This window comes from Passer domesticus, chromosome 15 (genome assembly GCF_036417665.1).
Source record: "Passer domesticus isolate bPasDom1 chromosome 15, bPasDom1.hap1, whole genome shotgun sequence".
Classification (NCBI taxonomy): Eukaryota; Metazoa; Chordata; class Aves; order Passeriformes; family Passeridae; genus Passer; species Passer domesticus.
In genome coordinates this window covers 9,593,436-9,619,767 of record NC_087488.1, presented here as the reverse complement: position 1 = coordinate 9,619,767, position 26,332 = coordinate 9,593,436, and the positions used below count along the sequence as shown (strand labels likewise).

The following is a 26,332-nucleotide window of genomic DNA, read 5'->3' as shown; positions in this document are numbered from 1 at the left end:
CGGCTGTCCTTCGGGCCGTCCCTCAGGACGCGGGATCCCAGGGTGGCTGTGCCCAGTCTATGTCAGGGCCATCCCGTGGAGTTGGCAGCCGCCTTCCCGCCGAGCGCTGCCCGGGTGAGGCGGGACAGCGGCGGTGCCTGCGGGCACGGCAATGCCCGGACCGCCGGAGCCGCCCTCGAGCCGGCCTCAGCGCGGACACCGCGGTGCCCGCCGCGCCCGTGAGGGGCGCGGGGCCGGAGGCGGGGCCGGGGCCGGCGGGGCGGTTCCGCGGCGGGGCCGGCGGCAGCGGGGCCGCCCCGGCGAGTTCTTAGCGGCGGTGCGGGCGGTGCGCTGCGCCGCACTCTCGGAGTCCCGTCAGCCCGTCCCGTCCTGTCCTACCCTATTCTATTCTATCCCATCCTGTCCTGTCCCGTTCCTCGCCATGGGCTCGACTGCTCCCGCGTTCATCGGCGCCGAGGAGGTGGAGAAGCACCTGCACCGCGCCAGCCTCCTGCTGCCGGCGCTGGAGGCCGCCCTGGCCAACTTCTCTGCGGGCGCGGCGGGCGGGGTGGTGCAGCCGGTGCGCACCGTGCTGCCCGTGCCCCGGCACGGCGGGTGAGGGCACGGCGGGGCTGCCCGCACGGCGCCGGGGCACAGCGGCAACGGGGGCGGGCTGGCGGCGGGACGGGCTCCGGGTGGGGGGTTTGGAGCATCAGGAAATGCCCTCGGCACCGGGTTACTGATTAAGCGGTCGGTAGTGGCGTGACGGTCGCAGCCCGCTGGCCGAGCTCCCGTGATAACGGTGCGCGAGTAACGCAGGAAATTGTCCCCCGAGGTACCTCGGAGTCATGCCCGCGTACAGTGCTGCCGACGATGCGCTGACAACCAAGCTGGTGACTTTCTACGAGCACCTGAAGGACTCCTCTGTGCCTTCCCACCAGGCCACTGTCCTCCTGTTTGACCCCAGCAATGGCACTCTGAAAGCTGTAAGTCTCGTGTGTCCTGCATTCTTCTCTGCTCAAGCTGTCAGTTCTCACTTCTGCTTCTTGGAAGCTGGAGCTGGTGTAAATTGTAAAAAATCCTGAGTTTACCAACAGGATTTAGCCTGAAGCTGTCTATCTTTTGTTTCTGTTAAACTGTACTCACCGTGCTATTTACTGCTGCTTGTGATAGCTCAGAATGTAACTGGAAGAGAAGAATGATTAGAAGTTTGTCTTATATTTGAAAGCAAAAATACCCCCCACCTCACTGGGTAAAGAATGGATCTTGAACCATCTTAAGTATCAAGTTGAGAGAGATTTACAATTTGCATTGCAGGGACAAGTATTCAGAGTGTGATTACTTTTTCATAATTTAAAGAATTTAAGATTTTTTAAAAATAGTGATGATTTGCATTGCAATTTAGTAATAATGATTTATTAAAGGGACAAAACTGGTCCTGAAAACTGTCTTGGGTTCTTCTACCAAACCCCTGAGCTTTTGGCCCCATAATTAATATGCGTGCAGTAGCTAATGAACATTGAGGCAGGAGTGATACACACTTGAGGAATTCCATGGTTCCCTGTCAGCCTTCTGTGCAGACCAGGACAGTGCAGACTGGGGAGCCACTGCTAGCCTGCCCTGCTCCCTGCTCCTCCTGGAGCACAGAGTATTGGAGTCATATCCATGTATTCCTGTGCTGGAGAGCCAGGGAAGTGCAGTGCCTCAGGAGCTGGCTGAGTTAGAGGTGGCTCTTCTCTGATCATTTTCACTCCTTTTGTGCTAGATGGAATGATATGGAAGAACTAGAATAAACAGAGGATCTGCCCAGTTGAAACATGTCTTTGGTTTGTGGTTGCTATGATAATAGTTGCCAACTTCTACATCTTTTATATCTGTAATATCATCCACAAATTGGATGAAAATGTTTGGTATTTATTTGTTTTTCAGTGTTCACTTCAGTCTGTTTGAATTTTTTAAAGGTCCTGGATGGCAGTGTCATTACAGCAAAACGAACAGCTGCAGTTTCTGCCATCGCTACCAAGGTGTGTGTTCTGTTCTCTAAGTGGGGCTTGGAGTTATAAAATAGCTACAACAAATTATGTAAATGGCTTTTCATCCAATACAGCTTTAAATTGCATTTATCATAACATAGGCACTTTCAGGGAAAACTTAAACTCACTGCTTTGAGTCAGTCATGTCTGGCTTTTACACTTTCTGTGTGATTGAAGAAGGAACCTGAGCTATATTTTTGTGGCTTCTATTGTGCCCTCCTCTAGGAATTTACTGAGCTGTCTTTCACTGGATTTTCTTTCTTTTATGTTTGTGTTAACATGCCCCTTTATGGCTTTGGGTGATGCAGCTGTGGTGATATATTGAATTTTATTTAGATAGATGCCTTCTGCTGCTGGGACAGAACAGGTGGGTGGCACTGGACTTGTAAAGAGAGGGGAAAGCACATTTCCATTTATTTTAAGGTAAATGATGCCCAGTATAGATGGATGAGTTGTCCAGAGGTGTCTGTCTGTCTGTCAGTGTCTCTGTTGTCACTGGAAGGTGTCCAGATGACTGTCCCTGACCATGGCCATAAGCTTCAGTGTCTAAAGGCAGGTGAGGTGTATCTGGCTGTGCAATTTCAGTTGGAAATTGTTGTGTTGGATTTCTTTTTTAAAAGCTGTTTTTGGTTGGGCTGCTAACATCAGGAAGAGAGCAAGTGACCACAGCAGGATTTTAGCCTTCTCCTCAAAGGCTGAGGCAATAAGAAGAGGGCCAGAGCTGAAAAATACTGTTTGTCACTCCTCAGCTTTGCATCAGAATGAAGGCTGATCTCACCGTTTTGTGAGGGGCAGTCTTCCTGCCAGGGTGACTCTATCCATGGCAGTGGGGCTACACTGGCATGGAACTGAGTGAAGGACCTGTCCCCAGGAGCTTCTCCTGAACCAAAGGACAGAATGATTTACAAGGAGCTCCTTGGACAGGAGGTTACGGGACCTCATTCATTTTGGCCATTCTGTATTTGGTCAGTTCTATGGTTTTTATGCAGTCCATGCTGGCTTCAAAGGAGCTTGGCTGCTGAAGGTACTTCAAGATCAGATCCTTCATTGTCATCTGTTCTTTTGGAAATTTTCAGGAGTGTTTGAGTTTAGCTCATATTTGTCATCTTGCCTTCTTTACTGCATTTGCTTTTCAAAGACCCATGCTCTTACGAAAAGGACCTTTGAAATCAGTGCTTCACAGTCTTTAAAGGCACACTAAAACAAATTCTTACTACTGAAAAATGGGATCAATGAGATTTTTCTCCATTTGTTAGCAGCAGAATAAGCCTTGAGAGCCTGGACAATTCTAAAGCTTTTTAGGCAGGAGTGAGTGGCCACAACAAATGCATGAACAAGACACAAGGGGATAGTTAGGGCTGGACTCCAGCAGCTCTGTCTTCCCTTCGCCAAGTACTGGTGAATCACAGACAAGAACTAAACCAGAAAGCCAAAGGCAACTCTAGAACTGAATTTTATTATTTGTTCTTCAGAACCATCCCTACTTTTACAAGGTCTGTGTATTATGGCTCTTGCAATGCCAGGACATGCTTGTGGTATGATTTATGGCTTCAGTGAATTCAAAGAGGTGGATTAATGGGGGGCTGCCAGGGCCAGTTTACCTGTGCAGCTGCCACTCTCAGTACTGATGGTTTTTGGGATTCTGAGCCCTGCTTTCAGCCAGTGCAGAGCACCAGCACTGTGGTTTTACACTTAATCAGCCACATGGGTGTGTTAATATTGGAGTGTACCGAGGTCCCAGAACTTGCTGTTCATGCTGTTGTATCTTAAATCTGAATTTCAACTCAGATAATTCAACACTGGAATTAAGCCAAGATGTGCTTTGGTGCTACTGATGCTTGCTTTTACATTAAAAAAAAGCCCAGTATATTTAGTGATTGTTGAATACTTGTTTTTATACTTTTTTGTTGTTTAAAAGGACTAATAATACTGCCTTCTTTTATAGTACTTTGATATAATAATTGTAATGCCTGTTAATATATTGTCCTTACATATTCTCTTTTGATTTTTTTCTTTCTGATACTGTTCAGTTGTTAATGCCACCTTTTGCAGAAGTGCTGTGCATTTTGGGAGCTGGTGTTCAAGCATACAGCCATTATGACATCTTCACAGAACTGTTCACATTTAAAGAGGTAACAGACACATCTTAAAAAAGATACATTTATTTTTCTCTAGCACGTTGCAGGATTCATTGTGAAAAAAGTACAGCAGTGAAGTTGTATCAGGTCAGGCTGGGATGGAGCAGCCCCCACAGTGCTGTGCACTGGCAGCTCCAGGGGTCTGATAACACCCCAGTGTTTTGGCTGCTTCTGAGCAGTGCTCACTCATCATCAAGGCTGTCTCTCCAACGTTTGTTTCTGTTCTATTAAACTGCCTTTGTCTTGACCCTCTAATATTTCCATCTTATTTTCTCTTGCCTCTCCCTGTGCTGCTGGGGAGGGGAGTGATGGAACAGTTTTGTGGGCACCTGATATCCAGCCATGGTCAATCCACCATAAAAGTTAAGATTAATCATATTTTTTGTTCTGTTTCTACAGAACCCAAGAATAATCAGAGCAGCAAGAATTTCTTGCTCAAATGTTGATATTTAAAATGAAAAAGGTTGGAATCAAAGTTGTTTCAGATAGCTTTTTGTCTGAGAAGATCCTACTGTATATGCCATACTTGGATAAGTTTTTTGTGACTTTTCCTTAAATGTAATTTTCAGAATTATTTGCATTTTATAAGAATAATCTCCTCTACAAGGAGATGTTATTCTGGCATCACAAAACAGGCATTCAAATGTAGCTGAACACTCTTGAAATTTACTCACTTGTATGATAAGAACATTAAAGGGGAAAAAACCCCCAACCTTTAGGAAACATTTAACTGTCTGCTGAAAACTTGAATTAAGTGTTCTGTTTCAGCAAGGAGACATTATCCAAGTTGATCTGCCTTTGTTTTGTTTCGTTTCTCTCCCTGAGGTGAGGGTATGGAACCGCACCAAGGAGAAGGCAGTGAAGTTTGCCAGCTCCGTCAGCGGCCCCGTGCGGGTCTGCTCCTCGGCCCAGGAGGCGGTGACAGGGGCTGATGTGATTGTGACAGTCACTATGGCAACAGCTCCCATCCTCTTCGGAGACTGGGTGAAGCCAGGTGCCCACATCAATGGTAGGTTCTGTTCCCCTTGTGTACAGCAGGTGTTTATTAGCACTTTGTTTAGCATCACCATCTGTTGAGAAGCAGTTCTCTGTGCTTCGTGGAGTGAATTTCTTTACATTTTGACTTTTCCTCTGTAGTGAGGATGCCTTTTCCCAGCCCTGTCCTGGAGTCAGATGTCTGCATAATCCAGCAGGGGATTTTTGCTTGAGCATGGGATTTGCTCTTTTCTCATATGCTCTTTTCTCTTAGCGGTGCATCATCTTTGCCCTCATGTTGTCATTATTTTCACTTTGCTCTCCATTTAAATAACCCATACAAATGTTCTTATTTCTAAGGAGTTACTGCTCATTGTTAAATCTCCCTGGTGGTGTCATCTTTTCTTCCACCAATTTTGTAATCTCTTCTATTTGTTTCTTTTGGGGCTGATCACACCAGTTTACTTCTTTACTTGAGTTATGAAGATGCAATAACTGAGTTAAGAACGTCATAATTTAACCTCAAATTATAGTGAGGTTTGGAGGGGTCCTTTTCTGTTGCCTTCCTGACAGTGATGTTGCCACACTATTGTTTGGAGTCTCTGGTGTACCTCTGTTTGGTTATTTTTATTAACTGTGGGCCTTGTTCAGATGACCTTGTGCACTTTCCAGATAGCATGGAAATAAGACAAAAGCCAGTTCTCAAAGGGAGCAATTTAAAGAAAGGTCCCACATTCCAGCAGCATCCTACCAATTCTTCAAACTCGATTTAGTCCTTTGTCATTGAAAGTTGTTGTCTGTGTTGTGTCATGGCACGGAAGTCAGAAATACAACAAAATCAATTAAGGTCCACAGTCACTGAGGCAACACGGACACAAAGACCTCTCTCCTTTCCTTGCCTTTTTTTATCCTTCATTGAGGCATTTGTACTGTTTCAAGAGACATTTGAGCAACAAATGCAAATGTGGCAAATGCAGATTTATTGTTCCCTAACAGCTGGACATGTAAAAAATATCTGAATACAATATAACTGGATAGTCCTTTTAGTTTTTGTTGGGTTTCTTGTTTGCTTGCTTTTTTAAGCCCATAACAAGTTGATAATGATCTTGGTACTGTGTATAAAAAAATTAAGCTCCATGATTTGTTTTCAGTTTCTTTGGATAAATGATAATCTAATAAAGATGTGTAAAATTAATTTGGTAATGATCTGATGAAAGCAATGGTATAAGAGATAACAGACAAAGGGAGAGGATTTTCTTTTGCCTCAGCTACTTGGACTCTTCCGACAAGGATATTTTACTGGGTATCAAATCTTGAATGTTTTTCTGTTGTCCTATCAATCAGTATTTCTCCAAGGTAGCACTAGATTTTTTTTTGTACATTACATTTCCATAATAGTGTTGATTGTTACTTCACATATGTCTTTTGAAAAAAATGTGGTTGGAATTTGTTCTAAACATTGCTCCCAAGTTCATCAGTTTTGTTGCTTTAGCTGTTGGAGCAAGCAGACCAGACTGGAGAGAGCTGGATGATGAGCTGATGAAGAATTCTGTTCTGTTTGTGGATTCCAGAGACGCTGCTCTTACAGAATCAGGAGATGTCATTTTGTCAGGGGTAAGGCTTTCTGAAATTATGAGCTTTGTTTTTGTGGCAATTGGCTTGCATTTGAAATGAGTTGGTATTGATGATGACTGCACTGAAACCTTTATGGCATCAAATGTACTTGTTGACACTTTCCAGGCAGGGGTTGAAGGATAAACTGATTTCAAACTGCTCTGTCTATGACCAAGCCATGCAACCTCTGTATCTACCATTAAATGACACCATATTACAGTAGCATGTTTTCAGCATTGGCTTTTGATGATAACAATGTATTGCTGTTGAAAGACCTACATTTCCTGCAGTGTTTGGTTATTGTAAATATTCTTCAATTCTATTTATTAAAACCTGTAACTTTCTTCCCCTGAGATTTCAGTGTGATTGACACTGAATGGACCAGCCCAAAGAATGGACCACACAAGCCAAGCAGACAATGATCTGCACAGATTTGCCAGCAGGGATTCTTTGAGGTTCAATGGAGTTTTCTTTTTCTCTTCTAATGTGTCTGCAGAATAAATATGATTTACACTTTTGAGGTTTAACATAAGAGCTCCAGATATGGTAATGTGTGTGGAATCCCATGTGTTTTGTTGGACAAGTAACAAGCTACCCTCTGTAAAAAAACTTACTGGCTGAGGAAAGTCTGCCAGCTGTTTTTCTTTCAAAACCATTCTGCTCCTCTGATTTCTGTCCAGTTTCTATGTAATTTGTCTAAATGTTGATCTGCTTCACCATGGAAAGTAATCAGTTTTGGGATGCAGCACCGGAGGAGTTCTTTCTTTTGAAGTCACTCAGCATAAAAGGGGTTTTTTTCCCTCTTAATGTATGTATGGATATTATGTTTTTGTATAAATATGTTTCTTTTCCACAGGCGGAGATTTTTGCTGAGCTGGGGGAGGTATTGAAGGGTACAAAACCAGCCCTGCCTGAGAAAACAACAGTGTTTAAATCACTGGGTAAGAACAGCCCCTCCTGTGTCCAAGTCTGACAGAAAACAATGCCTTGTTCTTTGTTAGGTCCCCCATGCGTGGGAAAGCTGCTGATCATCTTCAGAACCGCTGTGGCAATCCACAAGAAAGTCGACTGTCATTTGCATTTTCCCTTTTTATTTCCCTTCTTGTTTATCTAGCAGGATTGATGTAATGAAAAGTGATAGGAAAGCAGGCAAACAATAGAAGTCCATTTTCCATTTCACAGTTGTTCAAGACATGACTGCAGCATTTATTAATAGAGCAGCAGCCCGACTGCCCCGCTGTTCCACCCGTGGGGTCTGTCTGACCTGAGACAATGTGACAGTGTCCTGTGGGGCTGGGCTTTGGGAAAGGGTGGCCCTGGGGATGAATTACCATGCTCTGAGCTACATGACATCTCCAAAAGGGCCCAGTTGTGATATGAACACTGAAAATTAGATTCCTACTGTTACATTAACTTCTTATAGCACACCCAACACTGCATGATGGCTGTGGACTTTGAATGTAACACTGTAGGTGTTTGGGATGGGAAATAATTCCTCTTCCTGTCCAGTTAGATAATCTCCTGAATCTTCCTGTTCCCTTCTGAAGCAAAATTGTTGGTACAGCTGAATAACTGTTTGAAGTTAACTTCAATTTTTTTTCAGGGATGGCGGTTGAAGACACGGTAGCAGCAAAATTTGTTTATGATGCATGGTCAGCTGGTAACTGAAGAGAGAAGTCTACAAAGCCAATGAGGCCAAGAAAATCGTTTGCACTTAGTTTCCTTGAATCCTGTGTTAACAAGAAAGGCACCAATCCTGTCTAAATCCTTCAATAATTTTAAGAATATTCAAGAAGGACAAGTAAAATTTCAGCAATAGACTAATTTCTAAAGTCTTCTAATTTCAAGTATTAGATACTTGCAGTATAATTAATAAATGTCTCTCTCTTGTAACAGCAAGCATTAGATGTTTGCAGTGATACTAACAAGGGTATCTTTCCATATTTTGGTATCATTCTGGAATCAATGCCTTTCCTCTCTAATTATTTATGGAGCAGAAGCCTGTTTGTAGATTTCGTGGTTTTTAGAGGGATAATTAATTCTGGTGTAAAATAGATCAGTTTGTAGAATGGACTCTGGCATCATATTTACCTGTGGTGGTAGTTTAAATGCAGCTGTGGGTTTCAGTATTCCAGTGACAGTGACCTTGTCTTCAGCCTCCTAGGCACACAGCCCACCTCTAACTCCTGGACACATCTTCCCTTCCAGCTCACTGGAAATCACCATTTTCTTCACCCCTGGCAATCCACCTTCTTTGCCCTCAGACTCGGTGGTTTTTCACTAAGGGCACAGTTCTCAGTGGGGGTTTATGTAATAACCATACCTCCCTGCAGCTGGGTTTCTGCTCAGTACTTCCCTTAGAACATGCCTCACTGGGATATTGCCATTTTCATATTGCAGGAAGTCACACAGACTGTGAGGACTAAGTGTCTTGTCTTTAACTTTTATCTCAATTCTGTAGGGAGATTTTGCCGTTAATCTATGAATCCTCTAAGTTGTTTTTCTAAGTTTCTTGAAGGCTGGAGCTGCACAAACTGATTTCAAGTATAGAGGCAAATATTTTCAGTTTGGCTATACTATGCTTCAATTGCTAATTGTTCTATTATCACAGATATTAGCTGGGGCAGGAATTTTCATGATCCTTTCCTGGCAGAGGAACCCAGTGACATAAGGAAAAGTTCCAGTTTTGTGCTGTTATGCAACTGCCTTGCAAAAGAGTGAGCATCTGCTGAAAAACAGCTATTGCCCTGGAAACAGATTCCTGTCCCAGCTCACAAGTTGTGCCTTGTGAAATTTTATTTCCATTTGCATATTATTTCATGCAGGCTATTAAGTGTTTCTTCATGCTGTGGAAGAGTTGGATGACAGGGCATTTAATAACATGTCAGTAGAATAGAGAAGAGCACAGGAAGGAGGGTCAGGAGCAGCTGGCATTAAAGCCCTGGAGGGTGCATAGGCAGGTGTAGAAAAGGTTAATGAGTACAGTGCAGGTGTGATGTAAATAATACTCCCAGTTGTAAGCCTGGTGTAAGCTAGTTGGAAAAAGTACAAAGTGGTAGATGTAGCATAGAAAGGTACCAGACCCCTGATAGGCCTGAAGGATGTTTGATGTGGATCCAAACTGAACACCACTGGTCCTGTTTATCCCATCAGGAAAAAAACCAACAGAAAATTCTCTGTGAGCTTTTGTGTTTTAATTGTAGCAAAATTACTCTTCTGTCTTTACATGTCTTGTTTCTTCTCTGTCATTTCTGAAGTATTCAGAAGTTTGTGTTGACTTAGTTTCTTGGTTCATTCAAGCAGAACTACACTAACCTGAGGTAAACATGAAAATAAATGATGCTCCATTATTCAAGAACTCTATGGAAACTTCCAATTAATAATTATGACAGTATAATCCCACTTCTGTGCCAGTGTTATGCCAGATTTGTAATTTGAAGTGAGATGTAGTGTTTGGGAAGAAGACAAGTCCAGTTTATTTTCACATGTACTCCCCTACAGACTATGCACTTTAAAAAAATAAATGGAGCCAGTCCAAAGACCTGGTTCTGAAAATTCTCAGCTTCATTGGCAGTGGGAGATTTTGGGAGCCTGGCTTCAGTGTTGTACCTCTGATGTCCTGAAGTTCAGTTACAATGGGAATTGCTTGGATGCCACCTTTAGATTTTCTGAGGGGAAATAATAGCATCAATTTCTATGTTTCTTTCTCTTACAAACTAATGGATCATGAAATTGTGTAACTTGCATTTATATTAAAATTAAATAGATACTGCTGTTTTTCTTTGACACTCATTTGGTTGTCCATTTCTTTTCTGGTTTGTGGTTGATTTATTTGATGACAAGAAAGAAAGTATTCAAGTTGTTGCAGTGACTGCACTCTCAGTAAATATGATCACTGAAAATGGAAGAAATAGTGAGTTCTCCATTCCTCTGTGATACTCAGTTTCTCAGTTGTCCCATGCTGTACATTTTCTTAATGTCTGCTCAGTGCAGAGTATTAAATCCTTAAGGAAGGAGAACCTTGCACTTGGCAGGGCTGTGCTCACGTGGGTTTGCCTGTTTTTATGATTTGGGTTTGGGTTCTGCTCTAGGATTGCATGTGCGATACATAAAGTCTCTCCAACTGAACTGAAAGGAGTCACAGCTAGGATTCCAGTGCTTCCAAACTCTAAAGGAAAAAAAGGGGTTGATAAAATATGAAAACAGCAAAGCACATGAGTAGAAAAACCAATTATGGAAGGTTGCACAGAACAGGACTTTGATGTGATTGCTTAATATGAGAACATATCAATGTGCTGTGTACAGGAACCCAAGCAGGGAAGAATGCAGTATAAAGTCCATCTGAGAAAAGATATTATATTATACAAATCACAGTCACAAGATGATATGGAAAGAAGAAACATGAAAAACCAGATCATTAACCAGGATTAACATCCAGAAATGCAGAATACCCCTAAGGAAAAAATCATAGCTGGCTAATGGGAAGATATAAAAAGAGCTTTAAAGATAAATGTTCTGCTAATGAATGTGCATCTAAAATCTGTGATCTTAGCCAGAGCATGGCTGCTAAAAGCACTTTATTAGATTCACAAAACTCAACAGGAGTGATTAATTTATATCTGATAGTGCTGGCTTCCCAAGGGAACAGGGGAACCCTGCTGTGAACGCCTCCAGACAGAGTGTGAAGAGCAGGAGCTTCCACAGCAGCACAGCTCATTTTCTTTTTTTATTTTCATGAGCTGTGTGTGTGATACACAGTTCTCAGGCTAAGGCTGACAACAACCCACAGAAAATGGTGTGTGATATGAATCCTCATTTCTGGGACTTTGCATGGAAAATGCAGCCTATAGGGACCAAGCTGGGGATATACCAAAATAGATCAAAATTTTTGAAAATTAAACCTCAGCTTCTTGTAGTTAAAAGTATTGCAGCCTTGATGACATTTAGGACACGATGGGTGCTGGCAACTGGATCCAGTCTAATGAGACAAGAAAGGAATATACAACTGACACTGAACATCTCTTGGGAAGCTACTTCATGTATTTTTAAATTATTGTCAATACAGAAGTAAAAACTTTACTGACAAATATATGAAACTTGCAGCAAATTAGTCTTATTTACATTAATTCAGAGGTGATTAGAGTCAATAAACCACAGCTAAAATCAAGATTCAGATTCCTTTCCTAACATACACCAGTACTAGGAAGAGTGGTTTTACTGATCTTACAGAAGCAAATGGAGAAAACTCAAAGCTCTCAAGCTCTGAAAATGCTCTTTGCTTTGTGGTTTGGAGAAGAAAGGGAAGGCTTTAATAAGGAATGCGCCAGGCCTGGCCTTCACTGATATTTGAAATTATCTGGACCAAAAGAAATCCAATCCACATAAACAGTTCTGGGAGAAAAAGCTTTTTGGTTTTCATCTTCACATTCTTGTTTTTTGGCAGAATATACTTTACTTAATATCCTGTTCACCACAACTACCCACCCAGAGAGAAAAATTGTTATCCCTGCTGTACTTTCCGAAGCAATTGGTAACATTTCTGCCTTTTGCTTTAGCATACTTCTGAAAAGAGTTGAACACTCTTTGGAAAGAGGGAAAGGTAATGAAACAGTGTGTAGGTTACAACAATAGGAATGATAATTTATAAGCAAGTATCTACAGTTTTTCCAGGGTTCTTGAGTGCCTGTTTTCTTTTATTCACAGCATTCAGGACTTTCTTTCTTGGCCCAAGCTCCATCTGAATGCTCTGTAGATCTTCATCAGAACATAGCATCAGGGCTTCTAAGTCAATTTTTTCCCTCATGAAGACTGGAAGAAACTCATCCAGCATCTGTGATGCCAGAAATACCTCAAGGGGCGTATTCTCTGTTTCCTCATCATCCCAAACCACTTCTTCCTCATTCCAAGGGACATCAGCACTGCTTTCAGCATCATCTTCCCTGCCATTCTCAGTATTTTCATACTGAAAGAGCTCACTGGCTATTGTATCTCTTATACCTTCTTTCTCAGAAGACACAGTTTCAGGATTTACCTCTGCAGCCAAATTCCTTCCAAACACAATCTTGCCAAGACCTGGCCGCTGAAAAATGGAGAGCTGACTGTCATTACCAGCAAGGTTTTTCTCTCCGAGGTCATTCAGTAATTCATCTTCCTCTTTCTCATCAAACAAATGCATCACACTTTTCCTAGCCATATCATCCTCTTGGTCACTTCTTTGTGTTTCCTGCTTTCTTGTGCTGTCGGCTGTCTTTTTTGTCTTGAGTTTCAAGGTATCTTTCAGGTTTTTGGTTAAAGTACTTGTGGTATTTGAAGCAAATAGCCCAGGCAGCTTTACCCTGGAGTGTGTTCCTTTGGAAGAATTCACTGTGCCAACCTTTTCTTTAATATAATTCCGGTTCATTTCATGCTGGTGTTTCTCCTGGCGCTTCTCACATTCTTTGATTTGTCTCTCGACGTTCCTCTGGGCCTGTGCCTTTTGTTTGGAGACCTTCTTTGGATTCAGCAGGTTCTGCTCGGTGGCAGCCTTGTCCAGGATCTGGACGCACTCCTTGCGGTCCCTGCTGGCAGCTGCCTCCAGGGGAGTGCGCAGGTCGTTGTCCAGAGCAAAGATGTTGGCACCAAAGCTGACCAGAAAGGAGACGCAGTGGATGTGGCCATTGCAGGCAGCGTGGTGCAGGGGCGTGTTCCCCCAGATGTCACACTTGTCTGGGTCACCCCTGCCAGGGAAAACAGCACACAGTGAGCTGGGCGACCCACACCGAGCCCTGCAGAGGCACTGAGCAGACACCAAACGTGTCACTCTGCTCTGCTCTGAGAACAGCCCAGGGACAATGGCTCAGCGTGGCTGCAGCTGCTAGAACAGGGCTGACACCAGCCCTGGGTGAGGCTGTGTGTGTGGCATGAGCTCTAATTCCTGCCCTGAGAGTTACACGAGTTCACAGGGCTGACCGTGACTGCATCTCCCCACAAGGGAGCCAGGGCATTTCCTTTGTCATCCCAGGGTCTGGCAACTATCAGTGGGCTCAGGCTTTGACTTATTCTCATTGGAATTACTGGCAAAACTGTTTCAAGAACATTTCCATGGAATATTTTGAAGTGCTCTTGGTGATTAATTCCTTTTGCATGTCAAATAGAGGGCAATATAGAAGGTTTCCTCACTGGCCACAGTGATACACACTTAATGAGCTCCTGCAGTAACTTTTTAGGTAGGTAATAGGTAAATGATCCAGAGTAAAGCCCTGATTACCCATTTGTCTCCATTGCATTTAGTTTAAGCCCAGATAGATGTCATTGTTTTTCAACTCTTTTGTTCTCTATAAGAAACTCATGATGGTTTGAAAAGCAGAAGTTCATTTGAAAATAAAATGCCACATTTTTCAATTGAATTTGAAGCCACTGAAAAATATTGCTTGTTTTTTAACTCTTGCACTGACTTAATGCTGAACTGCTGCTTACAGTTCAGCTTGAAAATTTAGATACACATTTGACAATGATCAGAACAGAGCTTGTGTCCTCTTGTGACCAACCAACAGGGCGGCTACAGAAGCCAAAAATCTTTATTACTTCAGAGCCAGGGACCAAATTTACAAGGAGAATTTCTGCTCTTGGGAGTTCAAGCATTTCAATGCTTGGAGGTTGGTGCCATGGCGGCTCTACTGTGATAGACATGGTACATCCTGCCACAAAATGCCCTGCAGGCACTGATCTCTGCCTTTGGGGCTCTGGAGAACAGCACTGCCAGGTTTGTTGAGGGCCAGATGTGAGCACACCCTTCAGCCTGAGCTGCCCCAGGCAGGGCTGAGGTCAGGGGTCCAGCAGAGCCTCGGGAGCTCCGGCTCAGCCACAAGGAGTGGCAGCTGAGGATCAAAGTTTCCCCACTCAGACATGTGGAAGCCATGTGTACATCTCTCTGCTTTTGTGGCTGTGCCCTGGGGAGCTGCCTGGCTGTGGCTGGGCGTGCTGGGCTCCTGAATTCCCACATTAGGGAGGTGGCAGGGCACCCTGAGCCCGGGGAGGGCCGGGTCATCCGTCCCCCCAGGGCCCTCCAGAGCTGCTTGTGGCCCCTGCTCCCCGTGGAACCTGCCAGCCTTTGAGTCTCAGACAATTGACAAGCTCCAGTGGCTGCTCCCAGCTCAGTGGGACTTGGGACAAGGTTTGACATCTACTCTGGGTTCTCATACTCCTCCTTTCCCTGCTTTCCCAAGGAAAAGGCTCACACAGAAGAGAGCAGATCCTGCTATTTGGTCTTGCCTTTATTCATGTACCTGCAAGGCAAGCAGAGAAAATGTCTCCTGATGCCTGAGAAGACAAATTATTTCAAGATGAAAGGGATTTATTGCTTGCTTTCCAAGGGCCAAATGTTGAGAGTCCTAAAATCTGCAACCACTCTAAAGAACACTGCCCTGTACCTCGGAGCCTCTTTCATTAAAGCTCTTCAAGGAAAGGAGGAATTTGTTAAAAATAATTAAAATACTTTCTCACAGGAAAACATTAAGTGACTGGAGAACAGCTCAAAATCTAAAATTCAGCTTCTCCCCCAAAAAAACCAGTGAGAATGCAGCCATACCTCTGACAGACACATCTTCCTGATTGTGTCAAGAAATCTTGGATTAAAATAGAGGTAAACACATATGTTTGAAGATTTTGATGTGTTCTCTACCAAGAAAAAAGACTTAGAAAAACACAGAAATTTTGATCTTTGTGTCATCTGCTGTGATTTTCTGTCAGCTTATGTGGTAGGAGATGTATTTTTCACTCAAAATTTGAAAAAAAAAATTCTGTTTGTTCCTTATCTAGTTGTTCTGGCTTGCAGGTGTTCAGGGACAAATATTATTGACAAGTATTTCCTGGGAGCTGCCTTAATTGCACAAGTTGAAAAACTGTCAATCTATTTTTGCCTCTCCTGAGGACACAGCAACAGCCACGCAGTCCAAAGGTCTTTTTCATTGTGATACCACAGCCACACCTGAGCCCAATGAGCTATAAAGCAAATCTATGAAATTTTTTTTTTCAACTCAATTTTTAATAAAAGAAAACTCAGATACATCCAAATAGTTATTCAGCTGTTCCCTGCAATCTGTTCAGTGTTCTGCAAAAGAACATTTTATTAACTCTACCTCTACACAAGAGCAGATTTTCTTTAATTAGATGTTATTACAGAATCACAGCTTAAAAGGTAGCTCTGAGCAATAGAGTACTGATGGTGGAGAGGCAATTACCACTTCAATAAGACATTCTAACCATGTAAGACGTTTAAATGATACAGACATTTTATTATTAGAAAATAAACCTGTAGAAAACCTTCCTTTCATTTTTTTTCTTTCTTTTTTTTATGGTTTACAAGGGTCCTGTCACGGCTTCTGAATCAGTATTCTCCATTTTAGCCGGATGGTAGTTGTTAAAAAAGTACAGAAATGACCATTTTAGATGTTACTGGCTCAAGGCTATCTGTCGTGCCTTGCCTCTGGACAGCGTTAAATCTTCACAAGTGCCTACTAACTGCACTTTGGAAGCAAACGGGAGATATTTTTTTGCTAAAACTGTTTCAAATTAGGGATTTCTCTATGAAACCTGTCTCAAGATATCCCCAGAGGCTGTGGGCAGCCTCCTGCAGTGAGGGAAGGGAAGGTGCCAGGGCCCTGCTCCTCTGAGCTGCTCTCTGCAGGACACGACGTGCTCCCTTGATGTGCTTTCACTGCCAGACCACCTGAAGAAAATACCAAAGAGACCTGCCTGCAGGCTCTGGACCTAAACCACTGCCACTGAAGTACCAGTTATTGGCAATGCAGTAAAGGAATTACTGTGATTTTCAGCCTTTTGGGCCGGAGGTCATCGGGGCCTTAGAAACACGGCGCAGTAATTGAGTTTTGAGGCCCAGGCTGTAAACATTGGGCCTCAAAAGGCCCAGTGGAGGCTGGCTGAACTTACCCCCTCCGGCAAATGACTTCCAGAGCTTCCAGGTACCCGTGGTAGGCTGCCAGGAGGGTGGGAGTCATCCCATCTTCATCTGAGGTGTTGAGGTCCTTCCTGGTGGCCTCCTTCAGCAGGTCCACGTTGCCATCGGCCGCTGCTTTGTGGTACCTGCTCGACATTTTCGGCAGCTCCTGGCTTCCCAAAGCAGCTCTGAGCGATGTCCGGGCTGCACAGTCACTCTTCCATCACAGGAGGCTTCATTAATGATTACAAGCTGAGACATCCCTGTGAGGAGGGGAATGGGGAGGCAAAGTTCATCCTTGCAGGCTCTTTGTCTGGAGATCTGCATAGGGAACGAGGCTGTGGGGTGGGGAATGCTTTCATTTCCTGGGAGGTGGCTCTGCCATGCTCAGCTTGTTGCATAATTGACTACTTAGAGAAGGGATCCAGTCATCTTCTCTGTGTCTTTGCCTGGCTGCTCTGTGGCAATTGCAAAAGGACTTTGAACCACAAAAAACTTCAAAAAAACCTTCAAAATGCCATTACTGTCAGTGTGACCACGTTTTACCCCAAGTGATAAAGTATCCCTGAGTTTGATGGCAGGAAAAGCATGAGCAGTCACCTTTACTGGTGAAGCCTTTTGTAACCCATCTTTTACTGGGATGCTGTATTTGAAAACAAGTCACTCCCCTGCCAAACCAGGCACTTCCATGGAACCATTTTGTGTACCCAGACTGGAAATTATGCATAGGGTGATGCTGGGGATAAAACCCCCAACAGGTCTGCAAGTCACAGCTGGCAAAACCACAGCTGTGTAAGTTGCATTTCATCAGGAAATCTTCAGGAAACTGGCAAATATAAAATTCTTCTGATGGATATTGTAATCTCTGTTTAGACACAGAAAAAATGTGCAGGATTCTCTCAGGATACCACAGGGAATTCCAGAAAAGGAAACATGATGGGTCTGCACCCACTGCCCCACCTGGGCACTGTGGTCCTTGCCTGGGAACAGATGAGTCCATTCCCATCACAAATAATGATTTCTTGATTTAGAAGTCATTTCCCCTGAGTACAGTGCCATTAAGGGCTACCTCTACAATCAGAAATGTATTGAATTAGACTAATTCTAACTTAAAGTTCAAAATAATTACAAAGAGTAAGCCATATAAAAAGCCAGTTTTCAAAGAGCAGCTGAGAAGTTTGGTAAGAGGCTACTGCAGATTTCTGCAGTGCTGTGAGCTCACGGTTTCTCTGGACACATTCACAAGAGCTGCCACATAAACATTACTTTTTGCCAAGCTGTTTTCTGTGACTCACTGAATTAACCTGGATCTCAGAGACTCTACCCTCAGCAATTAGCAGTGGGGTTTTGTTGCCTGTTGTGCCCCCATTAGAGAATCACAAACCAACTCCTTGCTCAGAGCCGGTGCAATCCCCAAATGGAATTCTGCCACCTCATTTACATCCCATAATTCTGCCCCTGTGACACACCAGAGACCTCTCAAAATGGGCTTTCTCTCTTCATTATTTTCTCAGACGGGCATTGAAGAGCTCTTCAGGAATGAACTTGTACCAAACTTTTTCTTCCCATGAGAACAAGGAGAGCCAGCGACAGGTTTGACCCTTTGAATAAACAGCTCCAGCTCAGGGTAAAGCAAAGCCCTGTTTGTCCCTCATGTCACCCAGACACAGCTGTCCCTGTGCTGTCCTGCCCTCTCGGGGCAGCCAGGATGGGCTGTGCCTCACCCGGCCAGCGTCCGTCCCTGCTTTAGAAGAGGGTTTTACTCTCAGCCCTGCACTGCATGAATACTTTTCTAATAAAAATGCAGCCATTTATTCTGTTTTCTATTTAACGAGGCTCAGCACGGAGCTAAATTTACAGCTACAAGAAAAACTAGCTGTTGCAGAACAAAGATAGGTAATACATGTGTATATATATATATATATATATATATATAAGATCAGCTGTTTTTTAGTGCCTTTGAATTTTATATCTTTTACTAGGCCTTTTTCCAGGGGTAAAATGATCCCCATTCACATACTGCATATACCACCAGTGCCTGGTAGGAGAGAGGAAGCATGATACACTCATTAAAACTGATTTGGTGGCAGAAGGGTCCTTTTAATTTTCAAGATCCTTAGTTTTTACTACAGAATTACCTTAATTTGCTTTTCTCTTAATTAGTGCAGCACACAAAGTGTTGATTTCAGAGTGATTTTTTACCATTAACATTTGAAAATGTTGATTTTAAATTTACCCAGTATAAAGCTAAGTGGGAAAATATTGTTCCAAGTTTTAATTAGAGGTAAAGCAAAACCCATGTCAGTTGGGGAGAAGCTTCAGACTTAGAAAGCTTTATTATTATTTCTGTCATAAAAGTGGGCATCACAAAAAAGAAAGAAAAAAGAAAAGTCCAAACAAAATCTTCATCTGTTTCTAAACTCCTGGTACTTGTTCATTGTTGTCCCATCCAAAAACCTCAACTTGAAATGGAATAAATGATTCAACATCAAATGAGGTAAATTTCTCAGCCTGAATGGAGATTATTCTTTTGAGACTAAAGCTCAAAATTGTGAACTTTTTAAACTCCCTGGATAGTTAGAATGAAGCTTTTATTTTTGTGTTTGAAAAGAACTTCAGAACCATTCCTCTTCCAACTGAAATGTCTTACCAGGCCCATGAGAAACTCTGTTGTGATGGTACATGGTGTTGTAAACTAATGAATTGTTTAACCAGCAGCTTTGATTTGTTATTGGATTTCACTGTGCATATGGGCATTACTCTATTAATTTGAGAACTCTCTCAAATAAAATATTGCCAGTTAAACAAAGTATTTAGGTTAAAAGGCTGCAGCATCACCAGTTAGGTTGTTGTAGATAACTTGGAGCATAAATCTGCACAGTGATGTTGTGCCATCTGTTTTGCATGAGGAATTTTCCTGCACAACATTTCCACATTGCAACTTTTATAAGCACCAAATGTGGTATGGTAAAGGCCATGCAAGGGGAGGCAAGTAAGTCTCTGCTTGCCTAATGAGATCTTTGGAACTAATGGGCTCAGAGAAGAATGAAATTAGTCACACTGGGTAATCGTGGCTACACAATTCAGAGATGATGACAACATTTAAAACAAAAATAAGAGCTTATTTCTTCACTTCTTTGGGAGGCAAAACTTCTGTTCCCTGGGACACACTGCTGCTGGATGTCTTCTGGAGCAGCCAGTTCCCACACCAGGCTGAGGGTCACCCATGCCAGGCTCAGAGTGACACCCACCTGACGTGGCTGCTGCTCTGCTCTGGGTCCAAGGGCATCCCTTGCAGATCCTGCACACAGCAGGGCTGGGAGCAGCGACACTAGCTGTTGTAACACAGTTGTTTTGCAGTTTTTGCTGTGAGTGATCAAAAGTAGAAGTCTTGACCTGGCATTCAGGCTCTTTGCCTTGTTAAAACATTTTCCTTGGTTTTGGGGATCTTTTCCCCCGTGATATCTTCACCAGTGCTTCAAATAGTCCCAAGGAAAGCCACACTGAGCTCACTGGTGTCTCAAATGCTGTCATGCTGGCACAGAAAACTCCACGTCTGCCAAAACAGACATGCATTTTTCCATGAAATATCTAACATGGGAATAAAGGGAATACATTATCAGAGCAAGAAAAGGATGCCTTCAAAATAGAATAATCCCTATTAAAGACTTAGTATTCCTTAAGGTCTCCTGTGAGCTGCCCCACTCAAGGAGCAGCAGGTGCAAGTGCTCTGTTCCCTGGGCAGCAGAGAGGTGGCACCTGTGTGAGCCAGACCCAGGGCCTATAAAACCCTCCCTGGGCAGCCAAAGGCCAAGCTTGTGGTGCCCTGAAGAGATGGGGTTTGAGCAGCAGTGCTGGAGCACCTCGAAGATGTGGTGAGTGTGGTTTGGGCTACAAGGGGAGCTGGGGTCTTTCCTTGCTGCTCTGTCACTTGATTCTCTTTTCTTTGCAGGTTGCTGCTCCTGTTTGGGTTTTTGCTGTGCTTAGCCTCTTGTACTGATGGCCTGGGGGACCATGATCTCTTGGGTAATGTGCCCTCTCTGGGCTGGCTGTGGTGGGGAGGTGGGCTTGGGTTTGCTTGGAGCTGCTTCCCCCCTGCCTTGGCACGGGAGGGGCTCTGAAGGGTGCCTGGCTGGGGGCTTGCAGGGTGTGTGCTCCAGGAGGGTCTGCTGCAGCTCATGGTGGCCTTCCCTCTGCAGAGAATGTGACCTGCCACAGGCATGGGATGGAAGTTGAGTTTTCCAGAGAGCTTAGCAACTACTCCTGGCATGTGTGTGTTGTTGGTATGTATTGCTGCTGCCCTGGCCCTTCCTGCTGAAACCTGCCTGCTGTAGGGCTAATCTTCCACATCCCTCCTAGATGAGAGTGGTGAGGAGATGGTGTCCTGTGACCACACTGTGGATTATGAGAGGCTGATGCTCAGTGTCCTGTTTGTCAACTGCACCAGCCTGCAGGTAAAGGCCTCTTCATCCTGGGAAGCTGCTGTGGTGGAGTTAGGAGATGTTTAATTTTTTTTCCTGGACAGGACTGGGTTTAATAAGGTTTCCATTTCTAAGTTTTTTCAAGACTCGGGGTACTTATACTTCTGATAACTTAAAACTCTTATAGAAGAACACTTCATGCCAAAACTGAAAAAGAAAACCAAACCCAAAGCTACTGAAATTTGTTTCAACTATGCATTAAATCCCTCAGCCTGCAAGAAATGTTATGCTCTGCTGTGGAGGACTTGAACTACTTGACAGGTTTTCTTGTAGGGAGGTGGACTAGGTTTAAGAGTTTCAGAGCAGCAATGTATTTAATTGTGTACTGTCAGACAATTAACACCATATGCTGATCATAGCTGTTGAGGTAGAATACTAAGTGGGATGCCAAAACCAGGTGCTTTACTGGTATCTGTTGCTTTTAAGTATTTCAAATACCACAAGACTCTGTTCTGCTGTTTGTTAGCTTAGGGGTTTTTTTGGGCAGCTGACTGTCTGGCACTAAACCTGCTACTCTTTGGAATTTTCTTCTTGACTTCTGCAGTTATTTTTGTATATTCTGCTCTTCAACCTAACCCTGTGCTTCTCTGCTTTTCTAAAGAGCTCTTCCTTTGGGCTTTTATAACAAGAAGTCACCTTGTCCTTGCACTGGTACAAACACCTAAACCAGCTCTGGAGTTAGAGTCCAGTCCCAATGGCTTTTAGGTGCCCTCATGCTGTAGTGAGTACTGCATTTTCTCTAATGAATGTCTCTTGTCTGTAGCATGGTCAGCACCAGCTCTGGTTGAAGCTGATGGTGAATGACACAGTGGGAGAGGAGACAAATATCACCTACAGCACTCGCTGTGACAGCATTCCTGTAGATGAAGTCACTGCTCCTGTGTTTGCTAGTGCAACAAACTGCACCAAAGATTTCATGGCAGTAAGTAGAGGGGTGGGGGTGCTGTGGTTCCTGCTCTGAGGCTTGCAAAGCAGGGTGGCTGCCTCCTGGAGTTGTGTCTGGGATCTGGGGACGGCTCCAATGAGCTGCAAGGAGGTCTCTTGGCTGCACATTCATTTTGGCTTGGCTGCTGGCTCTTTGGAGAGCTGGTTTGTAAATGGTCATTAATGGTGCACCCAGGCTGGCTCCAGCCCTATTGCAGGGGAAGCTGATGCTGGATGTCTACTTTGGGAAGCTGTAGTGGAGGTTTTGCTGTGTGGCTGCTACCCTGCAAGTTCATGCAGTCTAACTTTCATGATGTGTTTCAGGTTACCTTCCCTGGACTCATTTCAAGTCTCAGTGATGAGCATAAGGTATGTTCCTTCCACCTTGTGAAGGGAGCTGGAGGGGGGGAATGCCTGGGGTTTTGGTATAAGCTGAGCCTGACATCGCCAAGTTTAGGCAGAGACCTCTCTGAACTTGCATCATGTTGGAAAGCTTGGTTCTGCCCTATCAATATAGGGTTGAATGTGAAGCCTGGGAGGTAGCAGCCCTGCAGAGTGAAAATCTAATGCCTTGATGCTTCTGTGCCTTCCTTCCCTAAACAGGGATTTCCTGCTTTGCAGGTTCCAGCAGCTCCAATGTCCTGGAATCTGTCAGTTGATGATGGAACCAGAATACATCAGCTAAGCCTTGGGCAAGCAATGCAGCAAGGCTATAACTTTGTAGTTGATGGCCACAACCTGATCTTTCAGGTGGCCTTTGCTGCCACTGGAGTTGTGTCCTACAAGGTATGTGAATAGAGAATCAACACTGAGGAGTTACCCAGCCCCTGTTTGGGCAGCACTGTCTCCCTCCTGTAGACCTGGGGAAAGCATTTCCAGGCTAGAGCTGATGTCAGGCTGATACAGTGCTGGGCAGAGCTGTTTGGCTTTGCACAGCAGTCACTGAACTGCCTGGCACAAGGATCTGGAAAGGCACAGTGAGTGGGAATCTCCAGAAGCAGAATTGTAGCTACAGCCAGTCCTGGGAACATCTGACTGGCAGTCTCATGATCAGCAGCTGTTTCTAGAAAGGGTGAGGTGGGAAGAAGCTGCTGCTGCTGCAAACCTGAACCTGATGCAGAATGTGGCCCTCTAGGGTTGGTCTTCTGATGGATCAGAGCTGAGCACTGTCTAATAGAGCTCTATCTTCTTTGCCAGCACAATGATAAGGTGCTCTACACTGTGGCACTCAAGCTCATGTATGGCCCTCGTGAGCATGGACTGACTGCAGAGTCAAGAATGCTTTGTGCTCCAGGTAATGCATGGAAAAAAACCAGAACTTGTTCCCCCTTTTGCCCCAGGGGAATGGATGTCATATTTATCCATGATGTTGTTGCAGGTCCAGCAATCTGTAATGCAACACACATGACTGTTACCATCCCAGCCTTTCCAGGGATCCTTGTGGATGTGGGTGTAGAGAATAAGACTGTCCCCATGGATCAGCTTCAGGAAAATGGAATCACTCTGGACACACAGAGAGGGATCAGGATGTATATTAGCAGGGGAGTCCTGAAGTCCAGGGTGAGTTTGATCCTTGAGTCACAGGTATTGGTGTGATCACACCTCCTTGGTGTTTTGAGACCCAGAGGCACAGTAGCTTTGACCTTGACTAAGCATCTGTCAAGTCAGTCATGCCCTGTGGCTGGCTAAGAGCAGGTGTGATTAAGATGAATGCAAACTAACTTTGTAGTAGATAGGCATCAGCAAGGAAACTTTCGTTTCCTGGAGTGTTTTGGCAAAAACAGATGGAGGTGAAAATACTCCTCTTGGAGGGGGTAGGTATTTGGCATGCCTGGAGCAATGCAAACGAGCTTCCCCTGTAGCCACTGTGCTCTTCAGGCTTGGCTTATTTGCTAATCAGCTCCAACAGGTGTATGTGTTAAAAAGAGCTCTTGTCACACTCTGAGACTAACCCTTGTCCTTCAGCTACGTGGGGAGAGCTGCTCAGGACTTCAGTACTACATGTCCTCTTTGAAACTGGTTTTTCACTTCCATGGGGAGACTGTGGCAATGGTGATGCACCCTGAGTGCCCCTGTGAGAAGCACACACCAATAGGTGAGTGTCTGACTCCTGCAGCTCCTCAGCTGTGATCCCTCAGCATGGCTCATTGTTACATTTTGTGTTGGGTTAGTTCATCTCACCAACAGCTCCTGGCAGACAGAGCTGCCACTCACATGACAACTTATGTGAACCTCTGTTACAGCTGCTGTATGCACCCAGGATGGCTACATGGATTTTGAAATCCTTGCTGAGAGTACCACACCACTGCTGGATTTGGATACACTCAGGCTCAGGGATCCTGTGTGCAGGCCAGCCTACAGGTCACCTTTGAATGACAGGGTTCGGTTTCATGTCCCCCTCAATGGCTGTGGGACCAGGCACTGGGTGAGTGTGTGGCCAGGGATGGTGGGAGTGGGGTTCAGGCATTGGCAATGCCCTCACTAATGCTGTTATTTGCCTGCAGTTTGATGGGGAGCAGATTCATTATGAGAATGAGGTGAGAGCATTATGGACAGACCTTCCCCTGGGCAGGATCTCAAGGGACAGTGAACTCAGGTGTGTCTGGAAACCTCTTTAGGCCATCCAGTACTGTATTACCCACACAATATATGACTCACCTGCTCCTTCCCTGTTACAGGTTAACAGTCAGGTGCTCCTTCAGCAATGGTGATGCCTCCCTCACTGTAAAAGTAGACAACCTTTCTCCTCCACCTCCTTCAGTGAATCAAGGCTCCCTCTCCTTAGTTCTTCTAAGCTACCCAGGTAAAACTGACTGGGCTCAGTTGGCTGGCCAGTATCTGGAGCTTGTGAAGGGGGGAGCATGGATGAGTGAACTGTCCTGGTATATGGACTTCTATGCTGGTGTGCTTCCTTCCTGCTCATCCACACTGCTTGAAGCAGATACACCAAATCTGTGGTGCTTGGAGAGAGTTCTTCAACCAGCTGCTGTTGAAGAGCTTGAGACCCACTTTGCACCCAGAGTTAAGTATAAATGCCTTTGCCTCTTGCAGAGGACTCGTACAGGCAGCCCTACCGTGAGGACCAGTATCCCATAGTGAGGTACCTGCGCCAGCCCATCTTCCTGGAAGTTCAGGTCCTGAACCGCAATGACCCCAACCTCCACCTGGTGCTGGATGACTGCTGGGCAACGGCCTCCCAAGAGCCAAGATCACTGCCCCAGTGGAATATTGTTGTGGATGGGTGAGTGCCCCACCACACAAATGAAAACACCTTTTGCAGTGGGTGTGAGGAGTCCCTAATTCTCTGCTGCTCCCTCTTTAGTAAGAGAGCCTTAAGTGTGAGGGCCTTCTAACTGCTGCCCTAGAATGCTGGAATTTGTAGGAAGAAGGTAGCACCTCAACCTTGAACTTTAACCTGCTGCTTAAAGGAGTCAACACCAACAAGCCAAATCTTCTCTACCCTGATGTTCTGACTTGGTTTTCATTTATTGGCAGCTGTGAGTATGAGCTGGACAGCTACGGGACTGTGTTCCACCCTGTGGGACGTGGTGTCAGCTATGCTAACTATCGCCAAAGGCTGGAAGTGAAGACTTTTGCTTTTGTTTCTGGTGGCAAAGCCCTTCCTGGCCTGGTAGGTGATATTGGACTTGGAGCAGTAGTAGGAGCAGTTGCTGTTTCAAAATGAACATGTCTCATTCCTCTCATTCTGTCCCAGGTGTACTTCCACTGCAGCGTTCTGATCTGCCACCGTTTTCACCCGGACTCCCCATTGTGCATCCCAAGGTGCCCAAGGCCATTGAGAAGCAAGCGAGGTAATGTCCGAGTGGATTTTAGGTTGTACTGATCCAAGATAACCCACTGCAGTGCAGGGTTCAACTGTACTGTGTTTCTCTTGTAGAAAGTGGGGTGGCAGCTGTGAACTCTGCTGTGGTGAGCCTGGGGGGCCCTGTCCTCCTCATGCCAGAAGAGTGGTCTGCAGCCCAAGGTACTGAGCCAGGGTGGTGCTGGGGGTGTTGCTTGGGCTTAGTGAGGATCTGTCTCCACAAACAAACTGCCTTTCCCCTTGCTTTGCAGGGAGCAGTCTCCTGAGCAAGGAGGCATGGGCTGGCATTGCAATGACTGCTGTTGGTGTTCTCTCTCTGGCCACAATGCTATTTTTGGCTTTTCTTAAATGCCTAAAGAGAAGAGCATACATGGTAAATGTGGTACATTAATGTGCATTTCCAAATAAACTTGGAGTAGTCACTTGGTGAA

At 44.6% G+C, this 26,332-nt stretch overlaps 3 protein-coding genes across 8 annotated transcripts; 2 read left to right on the top strand and 1 right to left on the bottom strand.

Annotated features, from left to right (window-relative positions):
- Positions 1 to 10,531, top strand: CRYM (crystallin mu). Its single transcript, XM_064390764.1, has 8 exons — positions 1 to 594; positions 815 to 965; positions 1,941 to 2,003; positions 4,043 to 4,144; positions 4,976 to 5,159; positions 6,618 to 6,739; positions 7,596 to 7,680; positions 8,343 to 10,531. Exons 1-8 carry the CDS (start codon positions 152 to 154, stop codon positions 8,405 to 8,407), a joined length of 1,215 nt encoding a protein of 404 aa, XP_064246834.1. The 5' UTR covers positions 1 to 151; the 3' UTR covers positions 8,408 to 10,531.
- On the bottom strand, positions 7,619 to 17,023 carry ANKS4B (ankyrin repeat and sterile alpha motif domain containing 4B). Its single transcript, XM_064390763.1, has 2 exons — positions 16,667 to 17,023; positions 7,619 to 13,455 (listed from the first exon to the last, which is right to left on the bottom strand). The coding sequence occupies exons 1-2, from the start codon at positions 16,828 to 16,830 to the stop codon at positions 12,381 to 12,383; spliced, it is 1,239 nt and encodes a 412-aa protein (XP_064246833.1). The 5' UTR covers positions 16,831 to 17,023; the 3' UTR covers positions 7,619 to 12,380.
- On the top strand, positions 16,438 to 26,332 carry ZP2 (zona pellucida glycoprotein 2). Of its 6 annotated transcripts, none has more exons than XM_064390757.1 (21): positions 16,439 to 16,698; positions 18,188 to 18,266; positions 18,509 to 18,569; positions 20,422 to 20,548; positions 20,626 to 20,699; positions 20,873 to 20,956; positions 21,033 to 21,127; positions 21,918 to 22,076; positions 22,403 to 22,447; positions 22,682 to 22,864; positions 23,276 to 23,372; positions 23,457 to 23,638; positions 24,044 to 24,173; positions 24,322 to 24,503; positions 24,583 to 24,674; positions 24,757 to 24,881; positions 25,130 to 25,319; positions 25,574 to 25,709; positions 25,794 to 25,890; positions 25,977 to 26,063; positions 26,153 to 26,332. In XM_064390757.1, exons 1-21 carry the CDS (start codon positions 16,679 to 16,681, stop codon positions 26,290 to 26,292), a joined length of 2,385 nt encoding a protein of 794 aa, XP_064246827.1. In that variant the 5' UTR covers positions 16,439 to 16,678; the 3' UTR covers positions 26,293 to 26,332. The 6 variants fall into 6 exon arrangements, with proteins under 6 accessions (XP_064246826.1, XP_064246827.1, XP_064246825.1 ...); XM_064390755.1 differs by having other exon boundaries at positions 20,419 to 20,548; XM_064390760.1 differs by having other exon boundaries at positions 16,440 to 16,698; positions 18,188 to 18,300.

Excerpts from the sequence above, each read along its gene's own strand:
- CRYM (XM_064390764.1), top strand. The coding sequence starts at position 152 with ATGCCCGGACCGCCGGAGCCGCCCTCGAGCCGGCCTCAGCGCGGACAC. Across the intron at positions 966-1,940 it reads GCAATGGCACTCTGAAAGCT|GTCCTGGATGGCAGTGTCAT; the intron begins GTAAGTCTCGTG and ends AATTTTTTAAAG. Across the intron at positions 5,160-6,617 it reads GCCAGGTGCCCACATCAATG|CTGTTGGAGCAAGCAGACCA; the intron begins GTAGGTTCTGTT and ends TTGTTGCTTTAG.
- ZP2 (XM_064390756.1), top strand. The coding sequence starts at position 16,679 with ATGACTTCCAGAGCTTCCAG. Across the intron at positions 23,373-23,456 it reads AAGAATGCTTTGTGCTCCAG|GTCCAGCAATCTGTAATGCA; the intron begins GTAATGCATGGA and ends ATGTTGTTGCAG. Across the intron at positions 23,639-24,043 it reads GGGGAGTCCTGAAGTCCAGG|CTACGTGGGGAGAGCTGCTC; the intron begins GTGAGTTTGATC and ends CTTGTCCTTCAG.
- ANKS4B (XM_064390763.1), bottom strand. The coding sequence starts at position 16,830 with ATGTCGAGCAGGTACCACAAAGCAGCGGCCGATGGCAACGTGGACCTG. Across the intron at positions 13,456-16,666 it reads GAAGTCATTTGCCGGAGGGG|GGGTGACCCAGACAAGTGTG; the intron begins GTAAGTTCAGCC and ends TTTCCCTGGCAG.